The sequence below is a fragment of the Callithrix jacchus genome, chromosome 7 (genome assembly GCF_049354715.1).
Source record: "Callithrix jacchus isolate 240 chromosome 7, calJac240_pri, whole genome shotgun sequence".
In the NCBI taxonomy this organism is placed as follows: Eukaryota; Metazoa; Chordata; class Mammalia; order Primates; family Cebidae; genus Callithrix; species Callithrix jacchus.
Genome location: NC_133508.1, coordinates 85,608,582 through 85,631,488, shown reverse-complemented (window position 1 = coordinate 85,631,488; position 22,907 = coordinate 85,608,582). Strand labels below are relative to the sequence as shown.

Sequence of the window (22,907 nt, the reverse complement as noted above, 5' to 3'; positions counted from 1 at the left end):
ATGACTTAACCCTGTCCTCAAGTAGGATCCTGGTGAGAAAGACCGACAATGAAGACAGTACATGATACTTTCTCCTGTGAGAAAGACAGTACATGAAAAAGACAGACAATGAAGACAGTACATGATACTGTCATGTATCATGTATATGGTCATGTATCATGTATACTGTCATGTATCATGTACTGTCTTCATTGTCTTTCTTACTACTTGAGGATCCTAGTGAGACAGGCTTTGCAAGATGCTTGGAGGACAGTATGAAATTCTGCTCTTAGAAAGGAAGATAACATGGTTAGGTTTGGGAGATGGTGTTCAGAGAAGACTTCATGGAAGTCTTGAGAAGAGAAGAGAGACTTCTGGGAAGATTTCAAGAGGGTAGACAGAGATGATAGCATAAGCAAAGGCATGGAGGTTTGAGAGGATAATTTATGTGGATTTGGGGACTAGTTCAGTTGAGTTCAGCAAATACTTATGAGAGCAACTCTGTGACATATGCTTATTTTACTAAGATTAGTAACAGATGTTCTAGACCCTTAAGATGCTCCTCATCTAGTGAGGAACACTGATACATGCACAGAAAACTGCAATGTGAGAGGATAGTTTAAATGTGATCCCTTTTAAATTCTGACTTTGTCCTTTGAGCCCCCAGTGTGCTGGCTACAGATTCTGAGGGAGTTTCTACATCAGAAGAGGGAGCCAATAAACACACTACCTGGTTGCATTTGGCTCACAGTCACTGGTGGATTTCAGTCTCACTTGCTCAGTTTAGGGTTGTGAAGTTTGAGGCCAGAGACAGAAGACCCAGGACACAAGCCTAGCCCTGTCTGACTCTGTCAAGTTATCTTCCCTTTTTTCTTTAAAGAATCCTAGGCATAGAGTCACCATTTAGCAATGGTTTTTAATTAGAAAAAAATACATTTCAGATAAATAGGCCATCTTTACCAACTGCGATCATCACAAAGTCAAGTGTATGATAAAAGGACACAATAGATTCTTCCCTTATCCATGAAGAAAGTGCCAAGCCACATAGGTTGGCCTTGGGAGAGATGGCTTGAGCTAGATATCCCACTGGCCTGGTTCCATATTAGGGAAGGAAGAAGGTCTGGCTCCAGCATTCCTTCTAGTCCACATGGGTGGGTGGGTGTTTCATATCAGTGCTAGAATATGTTCTTCCTGTGTAGATTAGTGACATCTTAGAGTTGCATTGTTTGGCTGAAAATGTCAACTGGAATGAGTTATAAGCTGGCAGGAAAACAGGTATGTGTGATTGAGAAGGAACTGAAGGGCTCTGGAGCTCCTTTTAGTCACTGAAGCAAGGGGTAGAGAAATCTTACAGAGATTTTGACTGAAACAGATCAAAGTTAATGGAGAAGGAGGGTGACCCTGAGGAGAAGGAGATCTGAGACCAGGTCTTATGAGTAAGGAAGAAAAGACCTGGGAATATTTAGACTGGAGAGAAGACAACTCATACCTTCTTCAGTTCTCCAAACTGTTGTCAAGGACTAAGGTAGCTAGAAATTGTGATTATGTCATCAGGAAGCAGCTTTTAACCTTACTCAAAGTAGAGCTGTCTAACCAAAAAAAGCAGTGGTTTCTCTACCAAGAAAGGAGATGAAGCAGAAGCCATTCATACAACTGGTGGGGACATTGAGGAGGAGGTTCCTGCCCTAGTGGCAGATCAAATCTCTGAGATTTAAATAAGTAAAATTCATGAGAAAGTAAGAGGCAGCTCATATAAACCAAGGATCGGATGTTCTATAATAACAACAGCATCAATACTAAATAGATCTTTTTACTGAGAACCTTTTAAGTACCAGGCATAATGCTAGATGATTTATATGCATTGCCATATTTTGGACTTTAGGGCCAGAATCAGAACTGACTAAATTTTAAACCTGACCCTGCCATTTAATGAAGATGTCTTGGACAGACAGTTTCTTCTCTCAAAATATCATGTCTTTCTCCTGCACAATTGTCAAGAGTATGAAAAAAAATTGATACATCAAAGTACTTAGAACTCAGCTGGACCTACAGTTAGTTTAAAAATGTTTCTGCCTTCCTCTTTCTGCTTAGGCAGAATTTCAGGAAGCCATTCTTGGATAGAGGCAAGATAAAGAGGGAAACGCAGGGGAGGTAAAATATGGCAAGGCCTCCACTGCACAAAATGCCAGATGATTGAAAGCTCCTGCAATTTGCAACCTAGAGCAATGACTCTCAAAGTGGAGTTTGTTTGGATACCTTTTAAGAAAACAGAAACAGAGATCTAGAAAAAATCAAGTGTAGAAAAGAGAAAAAGTAGGCAGGAGGACTGAGCTTAAGGAATCCTGGCTCAAGTCTCTAAAAGGGCTGCTTACCACTTCGCCAGCTGCAGCCTCCTATACCCACTTCTCTACCCTCAGGGTTTCATGGCATCCAGTCTAGGACAATAGCTGTGCTGTGATAGGGAAGAGGCCTTTTGAGATATTGATCACCTCATTCCTTGGGATTGCCAAAGCCAGTTGCTTCCCAAAATAGCTGCCTCATCCCTATCGCCTAGTGTACTAGACAAATATTATTCTGTGTGAATATTGTGTGGTAAAAAAAGGATAAAGATTTGGTTAGAAAAGTAATGGTTGATCATTGCTAATTGAAATTTTTATAGTATTGTGAGCAGGCTAAGAATGAAACAAATCCACAAAGATCTTGGTTAAAAAGAAGCATCTAGAGAGTGGCAGTACCACAGGCACTCAAGGCAAAGAGCATTGCCAATATGTCAGACACTCAGCCAGTGCAGCCAGCATGAGCAAAGGGAAATCTAAAGCTATCTGGTACAGAAGAATGAGCACATGACTGGGAAACTGGAAAGGGACCTTCGCTGTGGCTCTAGGTGAGCCACATTCTGCTCAGGGCCTCATTTTCCATAAGTATGGTATAATTAGACTGAGAGACCTCTAGGGCCCTCCCTCTCAGCTCTAATCACCTATGCTTCCAAACAGAAAGCCCATCCATCCCCCTTTGTCTCTAGGGTACAAACCCTCTCTGCAGAATTGGAAGTGAATATCACATTCAGTATAATTTACCCTGCGGTATGTCCAAGCATCCTCTTTGTATGTCTGCCCTGACCTGCTAAGCACAATTTTGGCTCAAATCAGTACTCTCACAGTGTGTTTTCTTTTGCAGCAACAGCGACAGCTTGACCTCCTGACGATAACCAGCCCTGGTGAGTAGGCATGGCCCTTCTGCCTTGGCCTTTCCTTCTTTCCTGAATGATGCCTTGTTGCCTATCCAAATGCAATGCCTGCCCTTCTCCTTTGACTCCTTGAATGAACAGCAGAACTCTTGTGCCGTGAACGATTCTTCTCCCCTACCCTCTGCTCCACAGGCAGTTTATTTTCTTCCTGCCAACTCTGTGCTACCTCCTCTTGACTGTGGATGGCAAGGCTGGTACTCTGGATATTGTTGCATATTCTAGTGTCAAGTTCTCTCCAAATCACTCATTGGACTCAGGTGTCAAGGAAGTGTCCTGGTCTCCTGAGAAATAAGTTATAGAGTCATGTGGGATAGAGAATCTGCTTGGAAAGTGCCATGGAATGAAGGGAGGATGGCTCATAAGGTTGGGCTAGTCTGGGAAAGTGAGCAGGTTTGGTTGGTTGTGTAGAGGGTCAAGAAGACTTTTGTCTCTCATTATTAAGGGAAGGTCAGCTCCCCACAAAAAGCTGTGACCATGACCATGGGATTAAAAGGTCCTTTTGCCCCTCTATAGCTGACATCTAGCCTAGGAGAGGCTGAGCAATTTAATTCTTTCAGAGAGGCGTTTTACTCTGGATTGGAAACTTAAGGCAAAATTGGACAAAAAGAGATACTGTTCTCTCTTAGGATTATGGGGATGATGGTGCTGGCAGGGTTAGTGAGCGTTTGAGAGTTGATGTGGGGCTTATCTTCATCCATGGGTGATATTCAAAATACTTAACAGCCATCTGCTATACTAGGCATTAACACTTTGGTTACCGGACTACGGGGAGATGGTGTCCTGGAGGAGGAGCTGGTGTGGCACAATGGGCACATGGCAGGTTTGTGGGTCTCAGGGGATGACTAATTACGAATAAACTTGGGTATGTTTCAATATATTAGTAACCAGCATGCCTGAACTATGTCAGCCCTGCCTTCCACCAAGCCTAGCATGCTGTATCCATGGGCCAGTGCCTCATTTTCAAAGAGATGGAGATATTACCCTCTGCAGTCACTGTCCTAGCAATTATCTGGTCTACATAATGACATGAGTAGAGTGGCTCACTTGTATGACCTACCAATTCCTCCTAAGGTGCTGGTGAGGGATTATCTTTGTCTAATTCAGTTTAGTTGCTTTTAATTGTGTCCTGTTCTATTCCACAATGTACTGTCCATGTTGCCTGCTTCACATCTCAGTTTCACCAGGTCATACCCGGTATGATACCTAAGTATGAACTGGAAAGAGTTCTTGATCTGTTTTCAATTGCTTTAGAGGCAAATCTTCAGGCTCTGTTAAGTGCATTTTTTTTGTACAAGCTCTTTCTGCTCCTAATTACCACTGCACAAATTCAAGCAAAGTAGTTTTGACTCTTTAGTACACTCCATTTAGACAGCTTTGGGATTGAAAAAATCAGCACTGCCAGAGTTTGGAGTGATTTATTATTATGCCTCCTCTTAGACAAAAAAATATATACATATTCTGGGCCAGGGCATCCAAAAAGGTGTGTTGTGGCACACTGATGTCCTGCAAATCGGCTATACTTGTGTGATGTGAAATATTGATCTACTCAGCTCTCAGGGTCACAGATAGGACCTAGGGCAGCAGAAGCCCCACCAGTGGTAGCCTTCACTCCAATGTGTCAGACAAATATTATCCATGTTTGCCATGACTTGGAAAGGTTAGGAAACACCATTGGACCATGCTGTTATCTGAATGACTCTATTCCATGTCAAAAGAACTGTTATTCACTGTCTTGTGTTATCAAATTCACCCACATTCTACATCTCACCAAGAGCTGCAGCAGCTAGGAGTCAGCTTGCTACCTCTCTCGGGCTACCAATGGCCTGTCTGAACTTCTCCCCAGACCATCCTCAACATAGAACTGCAGTGCGATGCTGCCACTTATAGACTAGGAGCCTTCTGAAATGCTAATTGGGACTTTGAAAGCCTTAATCTGCTTGATACCTTCTCTAAAGTCTTATTTTGTTAATTGTGAATAATTTCAAATATACAGAAAGGAGTAGAGATATAACAAACAGCCATTTATTGCCCCCATGCCAAACCCCTTGACTTTGTCATATCAACATGTGCCTTCTATGCCAGAGTCACCTATTTTTGGGAAAAAATTATAAATGTAATTGAGACTATTCTATACTCTTCCCTAATTACATCTTTGTTCCTTCACCCTATAGGTAATCACTGTCATGAATTCAGTGGTTTTCCATATCTGTGTATAAAAAATGTAACTGGTAGTGCTTTACAGATTCTTATGATATCACACTATCAGCGTCATTCTATGACTTGTTCCCTACTCATGATTATATTGTAGAGATTCATTCATATTGATACACATAGCTCTGTTTCATTTATTTTAATTGTTGTATGATATTTCATATGTGACTGAATTACAATTTATCCATTTTATTGATCAGAATTTAGGTTATTTATAGCTGCTCGAAATTGCAGCAAATAGTGCTGCTTAGAGCATTTTTGTGCATGTCTCTTTATGTATGCATATGAGAATTTCTTTAGGGAAAAGAATTTATTAATTATATGCATCTTCAAATTAACTACATAATGATGAATTGTTTTTCAAAGTAATTGAACATACTCTTCCAATAGCAGAATGTAAGAGTTTCCATTCCCCTGCAGCCTTAACACTTGAAATTGTCAGACTTAGAAACTTTGCCAGTTGTCATGATAAACATGAAATGGTATTCCATTGTAATGATAATATGTTTCCCTGATTACTAGTGAGGCAGAGCATCTTTTTGTATGTTTATTGTCCACTTTTGTTTCTTCTGTGAATTGACTTTTCATATCCTTTATCTGTATTCTGTTGGGTTGTCTCTTTTTATTGATTTTTAGGAGTTTATTGTTCTGAATATCAATACTGTGCCACTTATATTCATTGCGGACATCTTCTCCCAGACTATGGCTTGTATTTTTAAAGTTTTCCATGATGTATTTTGATATATGGGAAGTTTAAAAAAAAAAACTTTTAAAGCAGTTGAATATATCAATCTCTTGTTTTATAGTCTTTACTTTTGTGACTTATTTAAGAAATCCTCCCTATCTAAAATGTCATATTCTTCTGTATTTACTCCTAAAATTTCTCAATTTTTGTGTCACACTTGGGCCTTATCTCATTTAGGACTGATCTTTATATATGTATAGTTAAGTACATATCCACATGTAACCAGTTAGGATGAGAAATAAAATAGCATCCAACTCCACAGAGAGCACAATAAAAAAAAAGGTAACATATAAAAATGTTTAAAAGGTAGAAGAGAAATAAAGAAAATGAATGATAAACAGAAAACACAAATATGGTCATAGAAATATGTCTAAATACATTAGTTATAGTAAATTAAAATAGGTTAAATTCACCTGTCACAAAATAAGGATTATTAGACTGTATTTTAAAATTTTTTTTAATTTTTTTTTTAGGAAGGGAGGAAGGCAGGAAGGGAGGAAAGGAGGAAGGGAGGGAGGGAGAGAGGGAGGGAGAGAGAGAGAGAGAGAGAAGGGAAGGAAGGAAATCAAGCAATGAGAGAGACATTGTCGACCTGGATCTAGAGGTCTACAAGTTGATTTCTTTTTTTTCTTTTTTTGAGAGAAGGAAAGAAAAAAAATGAGTGAATGAGAGGAAGAAAGAGGAAGAAAAAGAGGGAGAGAGAATGGAAATGTTGCTTTATTCTAAAAAAAAATGGGTATTAATAATGGCCAATCAATGTTTCATTTAAACCTATGAGTAGGTGTGATGTGGTATTGACAAGAATGTATATTTTGTGTATTTGAAGTGGAGAGCTCCATAAATATTTATTAAGTTTACTTGTTCCGGATCTGAGTTCGAGTCCTTGATATCCTTATTAGTTTTCTGTCTCATTGAGTCTAAGTCTCTATGTATCTGGGTGTTAGGATCGTTAGCTCTTGTGTTGCATTGATCCTTTTACCACTATATCTTTGTTGCTTTAAAATCTATTTTATCAGATACAAGAATTCCAACTCCTGCTTTTATTTATTTATTTATTTTTGCTCTCCATTTGGTTGATAAATCTTTCTCCATCCCTTTGCTTTGAGTCTTTGTGTATCCTTGCATGTGAAATAGGTCTGGATGTAACATGCCGTTGGGTTTTGGCTATGTCTTTTGATTGGGGGATTTAGTCAATTTAAATTTAGGATTACTGCCATTTGATGTTAACTGGCTGTTTTATCCATTCGTTGATGTAAATTCTTCTTTATGTTGGTGCTCTTTACTTTTTGGTCTATTTTTAGAAAGGCTAATACGGGTTGTTTCTTTCTATGTGTAATGCTTCTTTCAGAAGCTCTTGTAAAGCAGGCCTGGTGGAAATAAAATCTCTGAGTACTTGCTTGTTTATGAAAGATTTTATTTTTCCTTCAGTTGTGAAGCTTAGTTTGGCTGGATATGAAATTCTGGGCTGAAAGTTCTGTTCTTTAAGGATGTTGAATATTGGCCCCCACTCTCTTCTGGCTTGTAGAGTTTCTGCTGAGAGATCTGCTGTAAGTCTGATAGGGTTCCCTTTGTAATTAACCTGACCTTTCTCTCTGGCTGCCCTTAGTATTTTCTCCTTTGTTTCAACCCTGGTGAATCTAACGATTATGTGCCTTGGGGTTGCTCTTCTTGAGGAATATCTTCGTGGTGTTCTCTGTATTACCTGGGGTTGAATATTGTCCTGCTTTGCTAGTTTAGGAAAATTTTCCTGAATAATATCCTGAAGGGTATTTTCCAGCTTGGATTCATTCTCTCCGTCGCATTCAGGTACACCTATCAAACATAAATTTGGTCTTTTCACATAGTCCCACATTTCTTGGAGACTTTGCTCATTCCTTTTTATCCTTTTTTCTCTAATCTTGTCTTCTCATTTTCTTTCATCAAGTTGGACTTTGACCTCTGATATCCTTTCTTCTGCTTGAACAATTTGAGTGTTTAAACCTGTGCATACTTCTTGGAGTTCCTGCATTGTATTTTTCAGTTCCATTAATTCACTTATATTCCTCTCTAAGTTGTCTATTCTCATTAGGATTTTGTCAAACCTTTTTTCAAAGTTCTTAGTTTCTTTACTTTGGGCTACAACATGTTCTTTTAACTCACAGAAGTTTCTTATTATCCATCTTCTGAAGCCTGATTCTGTTAATGGGGTGTGCTGGTTCTCCACCAAGTCTTGTTCCCTTGTTGATGAGTAACTGTGATCCTCTTTAGAAGGAGAGGCATTCTGATTTTGAGTATTCTCAGCCTTTTTACACTGGTTTCTTCACATCATTGTAAATTTATCCACCTGTCGTCTTTGCAATTACCAACTTTCAAATTAGGTCTCTGAGTGGATGTCCAAGTTGTTAATTCCCAGGGCTGAAATATGAGCAACTCACTGCGCCAGCCAAATCAGCGGCGTTAAGACTGATGTTACTTTTCTGCCCAGGAATCTCTGGTCTGGCTTCCTTCTTGAGTCCGTAATAGGCGACTCTGCCTTCTTGGAGCTCCAAACCTCAGTCAAAAGAACCAGTCCCGTTTATTCTGCACCAAGAGCTGCTGCGCCGAGGTGCCGGCACAACCGCTGCGCCAGCCACAAGAGTCGTGCTGGCGACCTGTGCAGCTCCTCCACTGGGAATCTTCTGCTCCGTGAGCAACCAAAATTTGTCCGAAAGTGTGGCGTCCTCTCGTTCTCTGCACTTTCACTGGAAGCTGCAATCCCGAGATGTTAGTGATCAGCCATCTTGGATTGTTCTCTATTTTAAAATTTTAATTGCTGCTTTCAAAATGTAAGCATGAAAGGCAAAGGTCAAATGATGTTGCCCCATAAATTATTAAGACAATATTAAAATTAGAATTTATTATAAATGAAACTATGGAATTGAGGCAGAATTAAGCATGGTAGGCCAAATGCAATAGTATCAAGAAGAAAACAGATTTTGTGTATAAAGTCTACAATTATTCCGACTTTCTAGCAGCATTCTTTCAGCCTCATAAGGGGCCTTACATGCTTTAACCACTTATTAAACACTGTCACCATCTAGTTATTCTTGTTTAGGCTAAGTTAAACTTTTTGCAAAAAAGAAAAACAATGTAGTGTTGTTATTAGCGCGTTGACTTTTCCTACATAGTTTATGAATTTTTGCATTCTTTTGTTTATTGTATACCAAGCCTTTCCTATGTTACTTTATCAAAATGCATCCTTTAGTAGTTATTTTAGTGAGAGTCCATGGAACTCTCTTAATTGGTATATATTCTTGTTTTGACTTCTGTCTGGAATGATAACTTGGCTAGGTATGAATTCTAGTTTGAGGGTAATGTTTCTTTGAGCTTTAAGAATTTTTTTTCTTTGTTTAGGGTATAATACCATTTATATAAGCTTTAAAACATGCAAAACAGCAATATATTTTGGAAGGGATAAATATATGTAGTGATGTAGGCAAAATGCAGCTTCAGTCACTTGCCACTCACAGAGTCCAATTATCAAAAATGAAGTCTGGTATAAATAAAGTGCCTTTTAATCACAGAACTATCTTGGGGAAGAAGCAGGCACTTTTAAAAGAGAATGGCATGCAGCGGAGGAAGTTAGCAGGTTGGGGATGTCCATGTGCTAGCTCTGGGACCTACAGGGCAGTTGAGCTGGTGACTGCTGGTGGCTTCATGGGCAAGAGCAGGCTGAAAACTCCCCAGGTGGGAGAGAGTTTTGTAGTGGGACTTTGGGTTATGAATCAACTGTGACCTCTCGGGAAGGAGTTCCTTGTTGGAGCTTCTAGGCATAGTTAGATGAATTTGCCCAGTAGTGAATGTCTGGTAAAGGGAGGTAAAATATTATATTTGCATTTCTACAGGGCTAAGTAGGAAGTGGGAAACCAGGAGAATGAGAAAAGAGAGAGAGGAAATAATAATAAACTATCTCTTAGAAAAATGGGGGGTAGGCCATTACAATCAATTATCCACTGCCAAGTTCCATTTCATTTTGATGGGATTTCATTGTCATCATATTCATTCTGGCTATTCCCTGCTGAAAGAGGGCATAATCATTGGGTGTCAGAATGAAACTGATCTATTTGGAGTTGAAAATATTCATGAGTACAAAGACTTATATATGATATTTGTTGGAGCATTATGATTCAATGTCTGGAAAGTCTCTGGGAAAGCCTATCTTGCATTCCCATATAGAGGATGCAACAACAGTAAAATTTACAGCAGAGAAGTATGCCTGTTTTTTTCCACTGTCTTCTGGCATCCATAGTTGCTGATGAGAAGTCTGTCATCATATAATTGTTTTGGTAACCTGTTTTTTTCTTGGGCAAGCTTCAATCTTATTTTTTAATCTGAATTTGCCTTTTCACTTTTTGGGTCTAGATGTGAATTTATTTTTATTTATCCTGCTTGATACTCTGAGTATACTTTTCACCTAAGATTGTATGTGTTTCTTTAATTTAGAGAAATTATTGGCAAATTATCTCTTCAAATATTACTTTTATTCTTTATTCCTTTGACTCTCTTCAACAATTTCTGTTGGGCAAATGCTGGATCCTATTAAGTGGCCCTCCATGGTTCTTAATTGATTTTTCATAACTTTTATTATTTTTGTCTTACTGCACTGATTCTGAATTCCTCACAAGTAACTTGCATTTATAAATTCACTTTTGACCATGTCTAGTCTAGATTTTTTTCTGTCTTTTTCAATATTTCAATGACTATGTTTTTTCATTTCCAAGATTTCTAATTTTATTCATACCCACCTGTTCTTGTTTTATTTCTGCCTGTTCTGTTTCATAATTTCTTGTTCAGTTTTAATGTCTTCATTTGTTTCTTTGAACATCCTCAATATGCTTATTTAAAAATCTTTGTTCCATAAAATAAGTTTCATCTGGAGGAAATTCAAGTTTCAATTGTTGATTTTGTTTAGTATTATTTTTAGCATTTGATTTTTCATGTGTTTTGAAATTTTAATTTGTAAGATCACTTTGAGAAGGAAATCTTTTGGTTTTCTCTTTTCTCATCCCTCCGAACTCCCACTGTGTTCACATCTCCCTATGTGATGGTTTTTGCAGTTGCCTCTAACCACATCTTCAGTATAGGACCTGGGGAATATTGAGTATATTGCAGATTCAGTGACAAAAAGTTAATAGAACCATTGCTTCTGGTTCCTGAGTCTACAGTTCTCAACTCTCTGTATCTACAGTGCATGAGAGCTATCTCCCAAAAGTTATGCAACAGCCTGTTTTTCTAGGCTCCTTTCATGACAGGAGAGCCCCACCAAAGGTCCTTGCTCTAAACAGAAGCTTATCTCTGATTCCTATCTTCTATAGTGTACTTTTAGTCTCTCTTATCCCGTAGGAGGCAAACTTCCAATTGCTACTGCCTTCTTCTACGTCCAGATTTCAGCTAGCCAGAAGCCCCAGAACTACTTATCCTTTTGCATTTCTGTACATTTGAGCCTTGTGGTGATGTCTCCCACAATGGAGCCCGACAATATAGTTTCATTTCTTTTTTCACAAATTTTACTATTTGATGGGAATAAATGGGCTTATTGAAACATGAACTTACTTAGTTATTTGACCCAGAAGTTCTTTACTTTTTAGTAAGTTGATTTTCCTATAATTTCTCAGTAGAAGGGAGGCAATATGAGGAAGTACTGTATTCTTTTCCTGTCCAAGTAAAATCCTTACCACCAGATTCAGAAGAGAGACCTATTTTTTGCCCACATATACACAATTATAGATATAATTATTAAAATGAAATTTGATTGATACCATAGAAACTGTTTTTATTTGAATATAGTGTGACTGTCTTTCAATATTATTTAATATTCTCTAAGGGAATCTTATATAGCGAAAAAGCATTCTATTATATGTTTAATTCCCCTATTGTTGTATACTATTATTGTTGTTATCTCCAATTATTTAATTGCAAAAAACACGATGATGAACATTCTTATATAAAGATTTTTTTCTTTATATAAGAGAAAATACCTCTAATTTTTTCTTTAGGAAAAATTTCTAGAAGAAGAATTACTAAGGAGAGGTATACAATATTGACAAGTCATGACACTGAAGTAGCAATAACATCAAAATTGCAGAAGCTTAAAAATCAAAGGCTTATTTTTCACTGTTGGTATATGTCCACTGTGGATTGCAGTCAGCTGTGCTTTGTATCTTTTCTGTTCTAACAGTCAGGCTGACTAGGCATCCTTTATTTGTAATATCACTGGGTGTCCTAGTTTGGGTTCACTGAGAAGCAGACCTTTAGACAAATACTTTAGTGTACATTGGAGGTGATCACAGAGACATTGGTAGGAGATTGAGAAAGTGAGACAGGAAAAGAAAGAAAGTGAAGAAAGATTCATTATCAAGCTAGCTACCACAGAGGGCAACGGGGACTTAATCCCACCAGAGACCCCTTGGAACCAGTGTGGAAAATAAGCTACATAGTTATACTTCTCCGGGACAAAGGAACAGGAGTAAGGATGGAGGTGTTAATTACCTTACACTTCTTATCTGCTCAGTGTATACAATTACCAGATTCCAATGGTCAGGGAAAATCTTCAGGATGAATTTTCAGGTGTCACCAATTGGAAGTTATTCAACACATCCAAAAGTAATATGCTGGGAGAATATGTTGGATTGTGGGGTGGCACTAGCATTTGCCATGTTAGTCATTGTGACAGAAGGAAAAGGGAGGGATAGGGAGCCACACCTCTCTCCCTAAAAACTCTTAGAAGGGGACACTACTGCCTAAATTTCCTTGATCAAAGCAAGGATTTGAATTTATGGTCATATGACCATAAATTCAAAAGGGTAGAGATGTGCAATCTTCCCACAGGGAAGTACACTGCAATGAGGATGACATGAATATTTGCAATGACTAATATACTTTATTGCACTTTTAGAAAGATTTTTATATTCCTACCATCAAGTTAAAAGTGTTGGTCATAGCTTTTTTTTAATAACTGCTTTATTGTGATACCTCATTGAATTGATAATTTAGTGGTTTTCAGCATATTTACACATTTGTGCAACCATTACCCCTACCTAGTTCCAGAACATTATCATTACCTCAAATGTAAACTCCATACCAACTAGCAGTCACTCTCAATTACTTCTTCCCCTGACCCCTGGCAACCACTGTTATAACTTTCTGTCTCTATGGATTTACCTATTATGGACATTTTATATAAATCAAATAATAACATATATGGCTTATTTATGGTAAATAAGACCATAAATAAGACTGGCTCTTTTCACTTACCACAATGTTTTCAAGGTTCACCCATGTTGTAGCATGTATCAGCATACTTCATTTCTTTTTCTTGTCAAATAGTATTACATTAGATATACCGCCATTTATTTTTTCATTCATCTGTTATTGGACATTTGGGTTGTTTCCATTTGGGGATTTTATGAATGATCTGCTATGAACATTTGTGTACAAGTTTTTGTGTGGACAGATGTTTTTAATTATCTTGGATATGTACCTAGGAATGGAATTGCTGGTCATATGGTAAACTTTATGATAAAGATTTTGAGAAACTGCCAAAATGCTTGACAAAATTATTGCATCTTTTATATTTCCATAAGCAGTGTAGGACAGTTCCAGTTACTTCATATCCTCTCCGACACTTGTTATTATCTATCTTTTTATTACAAACACCCTAGTAGGTATAAAGTAGTATCTTATTTTGGCTTTAATTTGCATTTTGTCTAATATCTAATGACAACAAATGTATTTTCATGTGCTTATGGGCCATTTGTATTACTTCTATGGAGAAATGTCTATTCAAATTATTTGCCTTTACCCATTTTTGATTGTATTATATTTGTCTTTCTATTGCTTTTAAGAGGTTTTTAGAATATATATTCTGGCTACTATTTTATCAGATGTATGATTTGTAAATATTTTCTCACATTTTATGTGCTGTCTTTTCTTTAATGTTGCTTTTTGAAGCAAAATAGTTTAATTTTGATGAAGTTTAATTTATCCATTTTCCTTTTGTTGTTTATGCTTTTTATGTCATAGCTAAGAAACTACTGTTTAACCCAAGGTTAAAAATGTCCTCCTATGCTCTCTTCTAAAAATTTTATAGCTTTATCTCTTACATTTAGGTATTTGATCCATTTTGAGTTAATGATTTTATATTATGTAAGGTAGGAGCCCAATTTTACTCTTTTGCATGTGGCTATCCAGTTTTCACAGAACTATTTGTTGAAAAGACTTTTCTTTCTCCATGAAATTATCTTGTCAATCTTGTCAAATGGTCGTAGATATTTGATGATGTAAGCTAAAGGAAAAGCATTGAGGAAATGTCTACTCAAAGTCAGAGCCAGGTTAAGCCCTTTATATATATTTTCCACATAAATCTCCCTGTTACACCATAAAGCAGTTATCTTTCCTGTTTTACAAACAAGCAAAACAAGCTGCTATGAGATTACATGAACTATCCACATGAACAAAATTAATAAATAATGGAGTCAAGATTCAAATCTAGATCTGACTCTAAATCCTTTGTCTTTTTCACTGCTGCATAGAAATATAACTTCATCTATGATATTATCCCTTTCAGTCCTCTTCTGCAGACAGAATTCAAGCTGACCCACTTTGCTAGGGATAAAGAAAGCCTAGAATGTCAGGGACATAATAGTTACTGGGGTTTCTTCACTAATGAGGCTGTGTTCTGAAGAGACAATTCATTTCCTAAGATATGATAGAAACCTCCAGAAAAAAAGTCAGCTAGGTTTATTTCTTATTGTAAATATTCACAAAGTTCTTTATCCCCTTTTAACATTGTTAAAGCAATACCTATTTTAGTTGGTGATGGACTGATTCTGCTCACCAGTACATGACAACTTTGAGCTTTGTCACTAATTAAAGTCTCCTATGATTCGAACTCAGCCCCTCTGAGACTAAAGGAACAAGAAAGGCCAAACTAGATATTGCCTATGGCCATTTTCAGAGCCAATAGGAGACCTGCAGAGCCAGTCTAGCAGTAAAGTGGTCTAACAGCAGAGGGGCTGTTTCAAAAACTGCATAGATATCGTTAAAACAGTTTTTAAATCAACTTTGGAAAAGAAAAATAAATTACTCCTAATCTCACAACCCTAGCACAATACAAAATTGAATTCTATTTATACATTTTTCCTTTTAGTTCTTGTCTATATGCAGAAACATATTTACATAATTGCAATCACAGTAAGTTTTATATACATCTTTTTTCACTTAACATTATTTCATAAACAATCTCCATGTTGCTATGTAGTTTACAAACTTACCATCTTTTTATCATCACTTTCTCTATTAAAAAATTGCACATGCTCATGCTACAAATTTTGAGAAAAACAGAAAATTTATAAAGAAGGAAATATCAATTATCTCCCAGAGGCAATGACTATTTAATATTTTAACACATTTACTTCTTTGCTTTTTTTCTATGCATGTATAATTTTGTTTTACATAGTTGAGATCATATGGAATATAAAATTTTATACTGATTTTTCACTTAATATTACAGCAGAAATATTTTCCCATGTCAATAATGTAGGATATTTAACTTGATTCTAGTTTATCTACCTTATGAATAATTTCTCATATATGTTTTTAATCTATATTTTGTTTCATTATCCTAAAATAAATTACTAGGGATCAATTACCAGATTTGTGAGCATTTTATGAGCATTTTAAAAGTATATTTATTCTTAAAGTCTCTAGTATGTTCCAGTTTTTATTTGTAGCCTTATTTGCAAAAAAAAAAGTTCTATTATTGTGCATTGCATTATTTCCAGATGTTTTGCTCTTATAAATAACTCTACCATAAATTTATTTGTGAAAAAAGCTTTCTACTTTTTATATTAATTTTTTGCTGGATATTTTAGAAATGGAATTTTTGGGTCAAAGAGCATTAGCATGTTTATGAAATTATTGGGCCTTACTGCCAACTAATTTTCCAGAAAGGTTGTACCAATTAATACTCCCATGTCCATCCCCCAGAAAACTCCATCTCTCATGTCAACAACAAAAAAATCACATTGGTGTTATTCGGAAGATTTATTAAATCTGAATTAAAAAATCTTCAGAATTTGAGAAATACATAAAGGCAGGGAGAAGCATACCTGTGTTTGTGGCCTCTGAGAGGCAAACTAATTAGTATGTTCCTAAGGTATTTTTCCTGAGAAATCTCTGGAGGATTCCATTATTCCAGGGCTCCAGTGAAGGGATTGATGGGAAGTGATCAGGGGTCCCATTTTGGAAGATCGAGTTGAAGTGACTGAGTTCTGGGAAGGTAGGGCATTGCAAGGCACCATAGCTGATCATCTTGAGGGAGATCAGGTCAGGAAAGAACTGGTAGGACCTTCACTATTAGGCTGAAGGTAGGCCTCAGACCTAGAGGAACTTGAATTCAAGACACAAAAACTAAATTAAATTAAGGCACAGGGACCATATAAGTAGGATTCTTCAATCCCAGCCTAAATTAGCTTAAGCAAAACTAGACAACTCATTGGTTCATATAAATGAATAAGCCACAAATAAATCTGACACCTTGTGCCTCTTGATATAGGGCTCAAAGGACCCAGTCTGTTTTTTACCTTCTCTTAACTTTCTCAGTGTTGATGCTATTTCCAGGCCACATGTGGTCTCACAATGGCTGTAGCAGCTGCAGACTTTATTTGCTCCCAAATTCTAGTCCTAGGAAAATCAAGAGTCTCACTCAGATGTTCTATCTAGCAGAATTTCTTATCTCTTCTCATTCTGTGATTGAGTCATTATGAACCCATCTTTGAACAAGTGTCTGTGTCTAAGGAGATCTATTGTGCTGATTGGCTGAGTGGTGGCTTATAAATACCACCCCTGAAATTGGGGTATAAACTGGGGCCTGGCATTACTTGGAAATTGCCCAAATTTTGAAATATTGAAATTTTGCAGTGACTATCTCTGTGGCCATGTTAAGCCAAGTATGTGAATTATAAATTCTGAGAGAAGAACAAACATGGATCTGTTCTAGTTCACCCCTTTTATCCAAAAGATTAGGACTACACTAGAGGCTCCACTGCCAAAATCTCTGAGCAATGAAGGAACTCATCATCAGGTGATATATTATCTTGGACCTAAGGGGGGCCTTTCTGGTTCTAGCAAGACCCATACCAGTGACCAAGGATCTTGAGAGCAAGCAGCAAGCCCTGGGGAGAGCAGACCACAGAGACTAGGAGCTATGATTAACAAATAGGGACCAGGATGCCTTATCTGTAAATCAAGAGCATGTAGTAAAAGATTAGGTAGACCTGGGTTCCTATCTTGGTTCTGCCACTTCATAGCTCCCTGTCCTCAGGAAAGATGTTAAATTGCCCTGGGGCTTAGTTTTTCATCAAATATGAATGGTGGCACCTATTTCATAGGGATGAAATGAAGATTAAGTGAGATACTCATGACAATAAAGCCCTTAGGATTTTATTATTAACATATAAATGCAATGCATGTTAAAGGTTAGAACAGGAGCTCTGTTGACAACACTAGGCCTTCTGCACAATGAGGTCTGAGAGGACATGAGAGCTCATCTAACTTTAGCTGGGAGGGTGCTAGTTCTCATTGGTTCAGGGCTGGAGGTCTAAATCCACAGGCTGGAGCTCTGCAGCAGCATAAATCTGTCTCTGTACTTGTGCGGCTTCAGGGAATGTCTCTCGTGGGCCAGTGTAATGTGCTCTGACCTGAAGCAGTGCAATTATAGTCATGCCAGCCTAGCCATGAGGTAGGCAGACCTCATGAGAATTTGAAGGATAAAGGAAAAATGACAAATTTTGTCATCGTAAATGATTTGTAGTACATACATATGTTATGTATTCGAATCCTATCTCTTCTACTTTCAGTTTGACCTTAGGAAAGCCTATTAAGTTTTCAGTGCCTTATTTCCATTTTACCATTTGTAAAAGAACAAGATAATAATACTTCCCAGAGTTCTGTCAAGATTAGATGTGATGTATGTAAAGTGGCTAGTGTGGTAAAGTGCATAACCCATGGCAGATTTTAAATAAACAGTTGTTACTGTGATTAAATTGCTGCATCACAAATTACCCCAAACCTCAGCGGTTTCAAACATCAGTAGATGTTTATTATCTTACAAATTTCTTATAGGTCAAGAATCTGGTAACAGTTTAGCTGGATGATTTTGACTTGGGGTCTCTCATGAGGTTACTGTTAAGATGTCAGCCAAGGCTGTAGCTATTTGAAGGGTTGAGTGGGGCTAGAGGATCATCTTTCCAGATGACTCATTTCTGTGAATGGTAGGTTGGTGCTGGCTTTTGGCAGGAGACCTCAGTTCCTTGCCATATAGACTTCTCTATAGGGCTGCTTGAGTCACAACATGGCAATTGACTTCCTTCAGAGTGACTAATCCAAAAGAGAGCAAAGTAGAAGCTAAAATGTCTATTATGATCTAGGCTGAGAAGCCGTAACCTGTCATTTCTATTATATCCTGCTAGTCATGTAAGTTAGCCCTATTCACCTGGGAGAGAAATATGCAAGGATGTGAGTACTAGGAAGTGGGATTCATTCGGGGGCATCCTGGAGGCCAGCTGATGAAATGATAATGATGATAATTATGATGAGCAATATTATTTCTTTGGTTCCTTCAGACCCACTTACCTTTTATCATTTCTCCAAGGTTCTTTTCTTTTTCCCAAGATACAGCTTTTTGAGATTACTTAGTCTAGCTTTTTGAGATTGGCAGAGATTTTGTAGAAAGGTATTAAGAATCATATAGCTACATTTTCCCGTAAATAAATAGCTAAATTTGTCCATCTACATCTTCCTATTCTAACATAGACCTAAAACTGTAAGAGTGTTTTGGTAATGAAAGTGAGAAATATTTTCTATTCGCTGGACTAAGAAAAGTAAAATTCTCTAATTTAGAAAAAAAAGTATGTGCCCTAATGTCTAGTTTCACACTTGGCAAATGAGTGTGGGGTTGTTACTGAATTAAGGCAAGTGTGACCCAAGTACATACACTAGGAATTCCTACAGATGAGGACCCATGGGCCTGTTATGGAGGGTGGTACACATCCTTCATGCTCTGGTCTAAAACATCATCGAAGATAATAATGAGAATAGGCTAGAGGAATATGGGCATTTGCTCTTTGCAAGATTTACTGACCTGCCATTTCTGGTGCTTACCCAGTACTACTGGGACAAAAGAGTAGAGTCTCTATGATGAAAAGAAAGAAAAGAAAGAGAAAGTCTAAAATGTAGTGGAAACTTTGAGATCAACTGGACCAGGGTTCAAATCTTAGTTCTGCCATTTACTCTTGATATGATTTGGGGCAAAACACTTAATCTGTCAGAGCTTCAAGCACTAATAGTATTGCCTTCATAGGGCTGTCGTTAGCATTAGATAAAATAAAATATGTATCTGGAAAAAAAGTACATATCTGACACGTACCAGAACCTCGAAAATGCCCATGTTATAGGAAGTTCTTCTCTGAGGATGGTCACCACAGAGATCTCTTTTTTTTCTCTCTCTCAATAACTTAGCCCCAGGATATGGGGTCATTCTCTGACATGCCAATAGGGTCTGTGTTTGAAATTTGCCATGCAATTTCTCCTGTCCAGATGGCTGCTGAATAACTGTCTTAAAAACCTGATGCATTTCTCTCTAGAAACTGAAAAAATGAGGGAGGATCAGCCCAACCCAGATGAGGTGCATTCTTGTATGGCTGGGTGGATGTCCTTCTAAAGTACTTTTTTGCTGGTAAAGATTATGCAGAAAACTGGCTTGTTCAAGAAGAGTTCTTAATTGCATTAATAAAAGGAAAATTGGTGGTTTTCAGCTGTTTATAGGGAAAATAAGACTTCCTCTTCCATATCAAGGGCCATTTAATGAGTTGGTGAAGTGGGCTTAGTTCTAGCCTTAGATGGTGCATGGGGAAGCATCTCATATCACTTGACGACACTGTCTTAGAGGCCAGGATCCGATTACTAACCCCCTCCCAAGCTGTAGCCCTTGCCTATGTTTTGTTCTCAAGTAAGCCAACAGAGATTGTCTCAGAAATATGTTCATGTTGTTCCCACTAAGTCCTCTACCATGACTATTTTTTACTTGAAATCTCTTGGATTGTTCTTTCCTACCTCTCTAAAGGTACAGAGGAGGGGCAACCTAACCACTTTCTCTCCACTGGGTTTTTGTTGTTTTGGCTATTTAGTTCACTGAAGCCTCAGATAGGGGCTGATGGTTAAGTGCTCTCACTATGGGTAGGGGCTCTGGTGCCACAGGACAAATATCAGTGTTTAAAAAAAGTATCCACTGTGGGGGGTGGGGGATAAAAATAGTGCAATGATGACTGCCACTACGAGTGGTGTTGATACAGCACACTACAATGGACAAGGTGATTTTTCACCCAACACTTTGCTTAAACAGCAAAACAACTTATGAAGTGGGCATCTGTGTCCATTTTGCCATTGAAGCTCAGAGAAATAAAAAGATCTGTCTATGGTTCACATAGCTTCTAGGTGGAAAAGACAGAGCTTGAACCCACCTTCTGTGACTCAAAATCCAGTGAGCTTCTGATTTCTCAGCTGCTTTCCTAATCACGGGTGCTGGTTCATCCAGAGGTTGCTGAGGTATCAGAAGAAAAACTGAATAGGTGGGAAGCTGAGGCGAGCAGATTGCTTGAGCCCAGGAGTTTGAGAGCAACCTGGGCAACATGGTGAAACTCCATTTCTACAGAAAATTAGCCAGGTGTGGTGGCTACACCGGCAGTCCCAGCTACTTGGGAGGTTGATATGGGAGGATCACCTGAGCTTGGGAAGTTGAGGCTGCAGTCAGCCAAGATCACACCACTGCATTCCAGCCTGGATGACAGAGTGAGACCTGGGGAAAAAATAAATAAATAAATGAGAGAACAACCCATTTACTGCAGAAATGAGTATTGGGATGAGATAGTCATGGGGCTTGAGACAAGAGTCTGGATGCAGAAAATTAGGCAAAAAGGTCAGAGCAAATGCAGACACCAAGCGTTACCCATCAATTTACTATCCTAGTATTTCTTCTATCGGCTGTCTCTACTCTTACCTGACCACAAAGCCAGAACGATTCTGGGATCTGGCAGCTCCAAACAGGGCTAAGTCACCTCGGTTGAAGGGACGTGTTGCTATAGTGTCTGGGGCCTAGAACCAAGCAAACCGTCACTACTTGTTGAGCTTAGGAATCCAATGATAGGTTCCCTGTAAAATCCTCCATTTGTTCTCTAAGTATGGTCCATAAATCATTTGTACCAAAATTATCTAGAGTTTTCATTTGTTATTTCAGGCTAGTTATCCACTGAAGCCCAGACAGGGGCTGCTGGGAGAGTGTTCTCTCTATATGTGGAGTCTATGGTACAAAAGACAAATATCAAAAAGTGTTTTATTTTTTATTTTCTTATTTTATTTTATTTTTTGAGATGGAGTCTTGCTCTCTTGCCCAGGCTGGCATGCAGTGGTGCGATCTCGGATCACTGCAACCTCTGCCTCCTGGGTTAAAGCGATTTTCCTGCCTCAGCCTCCTGAGTAGCTAGAATTACAGGCACCTGCCACGACACCCAGATAATTTTTATATTTTTAGTAGAGACAGGGTTTCACTATGTTGGCCAGACTGGTCTTGAACTCCTGACCTCAAGTGATCAACTCGTTTCAGCCTCCCAAAGTGCCAGGATTACACGCATGAGCCACCACCTGCGGCCTCAAAAAGTGTTTTAAATAATTATATAGTGAGTGAACAAGAAAAGAATGACTAGTATGATTGTCAGCCTAGAAGCAGCAGATAAATAGTGAGAATCAGTGAAGGTGGGAGTGAGGAGTAGACGGTAAGAAGAAGCAAAAGAGAGGTAGCTAGAACACTGCTACTCAGTGTCATCCATGGACAGGTGCCAATGTGTAAACTGTCCACAATGAGATAAATATAGAAATTGAGAGAAAGCATTTAGAAACTTTAATAGCAGTTTTACATTGCTGCAGCATTCACATTTATGACCAGCAAACTTTTTCAAAATGTGAGCTTATGATGAATTGGAAAGAGAGATGTACGGGTGAAACATCAGCCAACATATAAATGCACTTGTATGCACTCTTAATACATGTTTGCACCAGTGCTTTAGGTTTGAAAAAAATAAAGGCAAAGGCCAGTTTTGACCATGAGGCCTGGCACATAGTAGGGGCTTAGAAATAAACTTAGTTAGAAGGCCATTTTCCTCTTCGTCAGCTATCAACCTAAGACTTGCAAAGGACGACCCATTCCACCAACCTGAAGTCTGAAGCACTGCTCCGCCTTCATCATTTTCCTTTCCACATCTGGCTGTTCTAGGCAGGCTTAGCCTTTGCAGAAGCTGGGGTTCCCCCCTCCAGCCTACCTGGAGCCTAAGTGGTGTTTGGTAAAGTTTAAACAACCCCACGTAGGGTGGCTGAAAAGCAATCTCCATTTCTTTTAAATAAGAAGAAGAAAGGGAAAAAGGTGCTGCCATGTTTCTTCTACTTGCTCATTAGGATTCTGGGTTACAGCAATGTTGCCTGGCCACTCTAATTGGATCTGTGCGCACACAGGTCTGTGCAGCTCCATTGAACGTTGACATTTCTAACTAACTGACCTTTTCAGGACCACTGGTACTCCCATAATGAGTGTGCAGCGGCATTGTGTGGACACAATACGGCAGACTTCACAGTGCCCAAAGAATGCAGGATTGAAAACTA

The 22,907-nt window shown here is 38.3% G+C and overlaps 1 protein-coding gene and 1 long non-coding RNA gene across 23 annotated transcripts in view; one reads left to right on the top strand and one right to left on the bottom strand.

Moving 5' to 3' along the window:
- The window catches only part of LOC100393071 (BEN domain-containing protein 5), a 1,596,666-nt gene that overhangs the window by 1,199,540 nt on the left and 374,219 nt on the right, over positions 1 to 22,907 (top strand). For all 22 annotated transcript variants that reach the window (XR_013520038.1, XM_078331670.1, XM_078331666.1 and 19 more), the window contains one exon: positions 3,157 to 3,196. Coding sequence is in view for 21 of the 22 variants with exons in the window: in XM_078331670.1 (XP_078187796.1) it covers positions 3,157 to 3,196 (40 nt within the window). In the remaining variant the exon portion in view is untranslated. The remainder of the gene's footprint in view (positions 1 to 3,156; positions 3,197 to 22,907) is intronic.
- The window catches only part of LOC144576993 (uncharacterized), a 52,906-nt gene that overhangs the window by 2,645 nt on the left and 27,354 nt on the right, over positions 1 to 22,907 (bottom strand). The window contains exons 2-3 of the long non-coding RNA XR_013520049.1: positions 20,720 to 21,054; positions 16,784 to 16,883 (exon numbers count right to left, since the gene is read on the bottom strand). This is a non-coding gene — a long non-coding RNA (uncharacterized LOC144576993). The remainder of the gene's footprint in view (positions 1 to 16,783; positions 16,884 to 20,719; positions 21,055 to 22,907) is intronic.